This window comes from Bicyclus anynana, chromosome 11, assembly GCF_947172395.1.
Source record: "Bicyclus anynana chromosome 11, ilBicAnyn1.1, whole genome shotgun sequence".
Taxonomy (NCBI): domain Eukaryota; kingdom Metazoa; phylum Arthropoda; class Insecta; order Lepidoptera; family Nymphalidae; genus Bicyclus; species Bicyclus anynana.
Window position 1 is genome coordinate 8,329,770 of NC_069093.1, and position 8,591 is coordinate 8,338,360.

The following is an 8,591-nucleotide window of genomic DNA, read 5'->3' on the forward strand; positions in this document are numbered from 1 at the left end:
TGACCTAGTAACACATCTAACAGTATTTAATATCATTGGGGGTAAGGTAATTTAGATAAAGCCTTGATAGTGCCTTAGTTAATTGCTACTTAGGTACTTATAAATATCAACCTTGTAAATGTATTTTGTACTATAATTCTCATTTTAGGTTTGATATAAAGTTTACACTCAGTATATTAGTGAGATGTGAATCATTAACATTTCTTTATATCATGATTCATTTTCCGGAAAGTCATACTACCATAATTATATATTTTCAGTATTAAGAACTGTGTTAGTATTTTTTTTTATAATCTTGTGGCTTTTGAGCAGTGTGAGATTGACTATTATTATAGAACTGTATAATGAAAAACAATTGTTGTTTTTAAGTAATATATTTATAATATCTATGGAATTAAATTGTCAGTATGTTTATACTAAGTTCATGATCATGACAAATATCAAAATCGACCTGTTAGCTTAGAACAACTATAAAATATCTTGTTTTATAATTTAATGTTCTAAACTTGTGCTTTTACAGTTTTATCAGTTATCAATATAGAATTATATTAATCAGTGAGCATTGCTAAGTTTGTGCGTTTTGAAGGCTTCTCTTATACAACACAGTACAGCGGGAACATCGTTAGTTTCTTTCATCTGTCTTTGGAGTTCTTTGAAATTCTTCAGTGTTGGATTTGTACTTTGCACTAAAATAAAATAACAAAATTTTTTTAGTACACTAAAATATTTTAATTAGAAACTTATGATTTCAACCTGGATTTTATACCATGTTTGGCTTTATAAGGAACATTAATACTCATACCTAAGTCAGTTTTAAACACCAACACTCTGATTATAAAATGAAAAATATTGCAACACAAATCACATTATGTTCATCATAAAAACAGGGTGCAAAATAAGTCATTTTTCATAATGACGTGTGGATCACACAAATCCATTAATTATAACTTTGATGACCTTTCTGGCTTAGTCGGTAATACTGTGGATTTGAGGGACATAGAGCCCCTGGGTTTGATTTCCAGCTCAAGTTAGTTTAGGAATTCATATTTCCTAAATTGAGCAGTGTGAGCCCAGTGGATATGACCTCTGCCTCCGATTCCAGAAGGCCTAGGTTTGAATCCGGTCAGGGGCATGCATCTCCAACTTTCCAGTTGTGTGCATTTTAAGAAATCAAATATCACATGTCTCAAGCGGTGAAGGAAAACATTGTGAGGAAACCTGCACACCAGAGAATATTCTAAATTCTCTGCGTGTGTGAAGTCTGCCAATCCGCATTGGACCAGTGTGCTGGACTATTGGCCTAACCCCTCTCATTCTGAGAGCAGACTCGAGCTCAGCATTGAGCCGAATATGGGTTGATAATGATGATTTCCTAAATTGATTGATGTCTGGTGATAGGCATTGGCTGTGGCTAGTTAACCACTCTACCAGCAAAGACATATTGCTAAGAGATTTAGTGGTCCACTATGATGCAGTATAAACAGTCAGGTAGAATAAACTTCTGAGTAATCTTGGACTGCATTGTCACTTAACATTAGGTGAGATAGTAGTCAAGGCCTAACTTGTCATAGAATAAATAAAAAGAATTTTTTAAATTAAATGACAAGTAAACACTTGTGTGATCTCATTTAATTTTATGATAATTGATGCGGCATTGTTGGTATTAAAATACTTACATGTATACTGACGAGTTTGTGGATTCCTCAGTAAATTCACTGAATAGTTCTCATTATTCTTTTTAAGCTCTGTGAAAAACTGGATGAACACTAACTGTGATTCATTTGACTTGGATTCTATTGAATAATACATATTTAGACATTTTTTGTGATGTTTCCTCGCCATTAAAAATGCTTCATGGGTCTTTTTGACTTGCTGCTCTAAAAGCTTGTGATCTAAAAATAACAAATTTAAAATATATAACTGCACTATACATTTTATTACAATACTTTAAAAATATCTGTATATTCTATATATATACTTATAATAAATCTGTAGAGAGGTCAATTCTGTACATGAAATACATTCCCAAAATAACATAATAGTGATTGATGCTGATGCCAAAAATGTAATCAGTAAAATTTTTGTCTGTCTGTCTGTCTGTATGTTCATTATAGAAACAAAAACTACTCGACGAATTTTAACAAAGCTTGGTACAATTGTTCTTTATACTTCTGGGCAGGTTATAGTATACTTTTCATACTACTATGATCAATAGCGTAGAGCAGTGAAGGGAAATTTTAGGAAAACGGGAGAAATTACTCCATTTTTAAGCTTCTGTCGCGTGTGCAGCCTTAATGGGTAGGGGTAGGGCTAGGGCTAGGGTACATGTAGTTGAAAGTTTTTACACATCGATTTTCACACGGACGAAGTCGCGGGCGTCCGCTAGTATGAAATATATTATCATAGTTCAATTTTAAATTCCGACTTTTACCTTGTTTGAAGTTCTCATACTGTCCTTGTTGTTGTGTTAATTCTTTAAGTTTAGTCTCTATTTCTAGTTTTAAATCTTTATTTTTTTCAGACAATAACTTGATCTCATCATCATTATTTCGAGCCAGGCTATCTTTGTCTACATCAACATTCACGAACCCATTGTCGATAGTTTTAAGCACATTTTGGCATATATTATTCAATTCTGATTGAAAAAGATCGTTCGAACTCTTTACGCATTCTTCGAAATCGATCTCATAGTCCCAGTTTTCATCAGCGATGCCCATTCTCTTCAATAACTTGTAACACTACACTATCAATGTAGAGCGTTTATAATTAATTTATTCTTGTTTTATATATTTAGGGTTTCCATTTAATACCATTTATTGTTTCTCTTATGACGTAGACGAATTACGAATTAAAATAAAATGAAATTACTAAAAATTAAAATCTTTGGAATTCTAATTCACGAACGACCAATTAAAAATAACGTATTTTGAATTTGAAATTTGAATTATTCATAATCACAGATTACAAAGCGAAAGCCAAAGCACAAACGTCAAACATCGTGATAACTGACAACTGTGAACTGACTTTTTTAACTGTTACAGCTCTTGGTTCTAACTTTTTTGATATTTTAGTCTTCCGTGCTTTCAGTGTAGTTGGCTTTTGCTGCCGACTAAATATATCAAATTATTTGTGTGGTTTCGATGCTTATTCAATGCCTACATCGTTGCGCTGCGGGCAACGCCATAAACTTGACACCATACTACTGGGTAGTACACAATTTACCAGTTTGAACGTCTGTGGCCGCCATTACTATTTTGTCATTATGTAGGTGTGTGAAAATCCATCATCAATCCTTGATAAATCAAAGTTTAAACAACAGTTAGCGCTGGTATTGTTAGCCGTTTGTGGTTGCCAGTTTATGTCTATGGTATGATACAGACTTAGACCATTAATAACTGGACGTGGTTCGCTAACCGTTACCCCTCTGGGAAAGATCAAAAATCTATGATCTAATGCGTTTATAAAAACTGTTGCTACGGAATCGATGTTTCATTGTTGTAATCGTTTTCGTCGTGTAAGGAGCTCCCTAAAAATGCCGGTTTGTGTAGTTAAATGGCATAAAAACGGCCAAAAACTTGTAGTTTAGTAAAGTAGTCTAAGCAATTTCACAGTAAATAAGCAAGCAGTAGTTTGACTTCATAGTAGAGGTCGAAACGCGAGCTATACCTCAATTTCAATGTCAACTTACTAATTAAATAGATTTCATTAATTAGAAATAAGACTAACTCACTAACATACTAAACTTAAAACAGATACACTAACAATATACTAACATAGAAAAAAAAATAAACTGTTACTCTTATTAATTGAAAAACTTGTTTAATGTAATAATGTAAGGAATAATAAAGGCTTTGAAATTGAGAAAAACATAGGGGATTAAAGGGCTAACATAATCTACGGAACCCTACACTGCGCGTGGCCCGACACGCACTTGTACGGTTTTTTAATATTTGGTCACGTAGTGTGGAGGTAATACCTAGATGGCATCACCAAAATAAACATATGAATACGACCTATCCTACAAGGTCATTGATTAGTATCAGCCTTATTTAAATCTACCAATCAAAAAACAACACACATTTTATTGATCACTTCCTATTTTACTACAATTTACAAAATATTTTATTTGTTTACATAAAAAAAGTATATTAACAATCACAAAACTAAATGGAAATACAAAGTTGGCAAATGTAATTAAAATGCTAGAGGCAGGCAGACCTATCACATGTTTACGTACCGCGCGCTGTAAGTATTTATTTCAAAAATACGGCCGAGTATACTGCTTGTATATATTTTTACTGTGCACAATGTTTTTGTTAGTGTGTGTAAAAATTACGCGTGTATTGCGAGTCAAATTTATAGATGTGTGTAGTGTATGGACACAGAATATACTTAATGGTGTTAAATGTTTTCGATGTGTGAGTTTACCTCGTCCCCCTCAAAAAATGACAGACTTTTTTGTTGGTGAATTTGGGTGCGAACCACGTCCAGTTATTAATGGTCTAAGGATACAGAGATATATTCTCTTTGGTTACAGGTACAGGCACAGATTAATAGATACTACGTACAGGGTATATATTAATCTGTGGGCACAGGGTGGTCTTATGTCTGTGTTATGACATTTCTAACAATTCCAAAAAAATATTAAAAATTGGATTAATATTTTTTACTACTTTTTAATGAGATGAAGTATTCGTTCTTTTTCTATTTCTAGTCTACGAATTGAAAACATAACATAAACTTATAGGTACTCGTTATTATGTATAGAAAAAGTCGTTTATTGCAATATTTCCTTATTTTTACCTGACCCTTGTCTGAGGATGGTTGGTAAATATTTTTTATATGTACTTACAAATGTATTACAAAGATGTGGAGTGGAAGTAAATCAGTAAAACACTTTAGATGTATTTGTATGATTACAAATTATACTTGATTTTAGGTTTGCATGAAAAGGTTACAACATAAAACAGAAACTGAATATTGGTCATTATGTTGTATAGTACATTTCATGAAGTACTGAGTATAGCTACTGATGTTCTAAATAAAGCTTTTATGTTTTGGAGGACTTTATTCGTTTTATCAAATGGGCCATTGTCTTAGCTGCTTCAGAAACCAAACAAGTGCTGATGTGGTATCATCACCTAATAGAAAAAAAGATGGTAAGAACCCACACTTATTAAAATGTTTATGACTTTATTTATTGATAATGAAAGCTTAAGTTAAAAAGTATTATAAAATTCATATTTCATTGTTGACTCTTTATATTCCATTAAATGTTTTGTAAGACTGTCCAATTATCAAAGTTGCCAGTAGTGTAATTTGGGTCCCCTGCAGTGCTCTACTTATAGAGTACCTACTTAACAAATTTAGTCAAAAGTATTAATACTGTGGTACCCCACAGTATTTGGATTATTAATTTTAAATTAAAACCTTTGCAAGCTATTATTGTACTTGACAATTCAGTTTCAAAGTAATTACTACCATAAACATACAATTTTTGTGATTCTCATGTGTCGTTATTATGTTTTAGAGATGACAGATGTGGTGACCACCAATCAAGTGCCTACAGTCATGATATCTAACTACCCTCAAGCAGAACCACTGTTGCACAACAATGATAACAACATAAACTGTTATACAAACAGTAACAACTTACCAAATGCTAACACAATAAACTCTATGAGTGTCCATTGCTCTGGAGATACAAATGCAATACAGAAAATGCATGTAAATAATGAGAAAATACCCAAATCCTTTTATCAAATACTACCCTCCATTCCTCGGAGTATGTCTTCACTCACAAGTGAATCTCGAGCATCTGAATCAAGAATCAACCAGCTGTTTGACCAGTACAGAGACAATGTAGAAGAGGCTATACTTGCAGAGGGCATTGAAAACCTTTGCAATGATCTACATCTTAATCCAGATGATTTCAAAGTTCTTGTACTTGCATGGAAATTAGATGCCAGTCAAATGTGTAGATTCACAAAAGAAGAGTTTGTCCAAGGGTTAAAAAACATGAAAACAGATTCTATTAAAGGTATACAGCAAAAGTTAAATGATATAACAGTGGAACTAACAAGAGATTCAGAACAATTCAAAGATTTGTACAGGTTTACCTTTAAGTTTGGTTTGGATGTAAGCAGTGGACAGAGAATACTTCCGTCTGACATTGCCATTGTTCTGTGGCGTCTAGTCTTTACTAATGACGAACCTGCTATATTAGAAAGATGGTTGAGCTATCTTGAGAGTAATCCTCATGTCAGGGGTATTCCCAAAGATACTTGGTTTATGTTTCTGAACTTTTGTGAATTTATTGGTGATGATCTTAGCAGTTATGACGACACAGAAGCGTGGCCTAGCTTATTTGATGATTTTGTTGAGTATGAGAATGATCAAATGAACCAAAATGTATCAAAAAATGAAATAAAGATTCAAGATTAGATCCCTGCAATTGCCAAATCGTAAATACTTTAGGTACTTAACAAAATGAGACTGACATAATCTGATAATGAGTGCTTAGGTCATATAATCAATATGGAATTATATATGACCTATGTGGATAACAAATAGCTCACCAGAGATTCGAAATGGATTCATTGTAAATATTATGCTATTACATTTTTTATTATGAGTAAATAAGTATTTGTGAGACCACGTACCTATTTAAGCTTTAGTCATACTATACAACATTCCAGAAATGGAATTAGCAAAAATTTGTAAATATATTTGGTCCTCTTACCCTGTTGCTTAAATGCTAATAATTTTAGCAGCTGTGTACAAACTTACTTAGCTCTTTTGATGCTAGATTACTTAATTTAATGCTTCATAATTATTATGCATAGTAAATAACAACAAAAACTCTACGGCCAAGCACTTGAAAATCGTGTTTAAATTGATTTTTGTCAAATTTTATACTTGAAAAAGGATTCCAACAAATATAACAATAATTGTGTAACTACATAAATTGTTATTGAAACTAATGCTTTGTATTTTCATGAAAAGCGACAAGACTGTAATTGGTATAACTGTTAGTTAGTGTTGAGGCCTCATAGCCATATGCAAGGCCTCACCTCATAGCTATATGCAAGGAATTCAAGCTATGATATATGATAATGTAGTAACTATCGGAAATTGAATTAAATTTCGTAGATCGCTAAATTTGTAATCCAATCAGGACAAAAGATAAGTATTTTAAAACAATGTATTTTGATTGAAGAAGTTCGTAAGATGACTACCACCAGAGAATGTTTATAGTTTAGGTATATAATTAAATAAATAAAACTTTTTAATATTTAGCAAATATTAATGATTTTGATAGTAAAGTTATTTGCCTTGCCTACAGTCTACATTCACTAAATTACTGGCTCTGAAAATCATTTGTTCGAAATAAAGTATCATTAATTCAGCTCCTAGTGTTTTTCAGATAGTATGGGTACGGTGACAGTCGCCTGTATTACGTTCTTAATACGTACTATTATCATGAATCACGGCAAACTTTAAAGAGTGAAACGAACTGTCAACCGCACCATGCTACATGAAACGGACCAATGGCCCAGTCCCACTATTGGGCGAGTCATCTCTCTTTATAAGAAGGTATATAGAGCTCAGAACTACCACATAGTTCAATGAGCAATGCGAGTTGTCGGACTTTGTTACACTAGTTGATACCCCTGACTTCGTCTACGTAAAATTATAGTTTCCACTTTTTTTTTTCAAAATATCAGCTGAATCCAGTCAGTAAGTTTTTGCGGTGAAAGAGTTCATACCATCATTAAGTAATCGCGGCGTTATAGAGAAACAATCTCGGGAAATCATGATTTTTTCGTGGCAAAGAGTAGCCTATGTATTAATCCAGGGTATTACCTATCTTGTCACCGACATAGTCCAACGAGTTGCGAAGCTGCTGTGGCAATGGTCGGGGCACATAAATCGAAGGTTGGGGTCCCAAAGTGCTGGAATGGCGACCCCGCACTAGAAAGCGCAGTGTTGGTCGACCCCCCACCAGGTAGACTGACTACATCAAGCGAGTCGCAGGGATTCGCTCGCAGGTGGCTCAGTATCGTGATGTTTGGAATCACAACAAAAGGCCTATGTCCTGCAGTGGACTTCCATCGTCTGATATGATGATGATTATCTATCTTCGGTTTAGTAGTTTGGTTTACCAAATCGGTTTAGTAGTTGCGGCGTTAAAGAGTAACACACATCCATACAAACTCGCGTTTATGATATTAGTGGGACTTGACTCTTTTATGATCATTCTCTGGTGTTAACGACAATGGTCGATCTCGAGGCTGGTCGTACTCTCCTAGGTACGGATGTTACACTACCAACTTCTAGTTTTGTAGGAGTAAAAGCTGAGTAAGTATTTCACAGCTCTACCCAGGTCTCGTGCTCCCGAAGCTCACGCTAACTAGTAGCCACTGTACCAGCGAGGCAGTCAGCAACATAGAAAACTTGAAATATTAGGTAGGAAAAGTTAGTAGGTACTGAATAGTGAATAGGCTAGTTGACACTTTTTAAAAGGCTCTTATATTGTTCACTAGCAGACACCCGCGATTTCGCGCCTCAGACCTCTTTAATCCAGCTCT

General features: G+C 33.9%; 2 protein-coding genes across 3 annotated transcripts; one reads left to right on the plus strand and one right to left on the minus strand.

Annotated features, from left to right (window-relative positions):
• Window positions 1–355: 355 nt before the first annotated feature.
• LOC112048143 (uncharacterized) lies at window positions 356–2,945 on the minus strand. Its single transcript, XM_024085548.2, has 3 exons — window positions 2,432–2,945; window positions 1,677–1,892; window positions 356–686 (listed from the first exon to the last, which is right to left on the minus strand). Exons 1-3 carry the CDS (start codon window positions 2,715–2,717, stop codon window positions 553–555), a joined length of 636 nt encoding a protein of 211 aa, XP_023941316.1. The 5' UTR covers window positions 2,718–2,945; the 3' UTR covers window positions 356–552.
• Window positions 2,946–4,603: 1,658 nt separating this feature from the next.
• LOC112048142 (DCN1-like protein 3) lies at window positions 4,604–7,305 on the plus strand. 2 transcript variants are annotated; one of them, XM_024085544.2, is made up of 3 exons: window positions 4,604–4,823; window positions 4,940–5,159; window positions 5,531–7,305. In XM_024085544.2, the coding sequence occupies exons 2-3, from the start codon at window positions 5,084–5,086 to the stop codon at window positions 6,442–6,444; spliced, it is 990 nt and encodes a 329-aa protein (XP_023941312.1). In that variant the 5' UTR covers window positions 4,604–4,823; window positions 4,940–5,083; the 3' UTR covers window positions 6,445–7,305. The 2 variants fall into 2 exon arrangements, with proteins under 2 accessions (XP_023941312.1, XP_023941313.1); XM_024085545.2 differs by having other exon boundaries at window positions 4,634–4,827.
• The last annotated feature ends 1,286 nt before the right edge of the window (window positions 7,306–8,591 follow it).

Excerpts from the sequence above, each read along its gene's own strand:
- LOC112048143 (XM_024085548.2), bottom strand. The coding sequence starts at position 2,717 with ATGGGCATCGCTGATGAAAACTGGGACTATGAGATCGATTTCGAAGAA. Across the intron at positions 1,893-2,431 it reads GTATGAGAACTTCAAACAAG|ATCACAAGCTTTTAGAGCAG; the intron begins GTAAAAGTCGGA and ends TGTTATTTTTAG. Across the intron at positions 687-1,676 it reads ACAAACTCGTCAGTATACAT|TGCAAAGTACAAATCCAACA; the intron begins GTAAGTATTTTA and ends ATTTTATTTTAG.
- LOC112048142 (XM_024085544.2), top strand. The coding sequence starts at position 5,084 with ATGGGCCATTGTCTTAGCTGCTTCAGAAACCAAACAAGTGCTGATGTG. Across the intron at positions 5,160-5,530 it reads ACCTAATAGAAAAAAAGATG|AGATGACAGATGTGGTGACC; the intron begins GTAAGAACCCAC and ends ATTATGTTTTAG.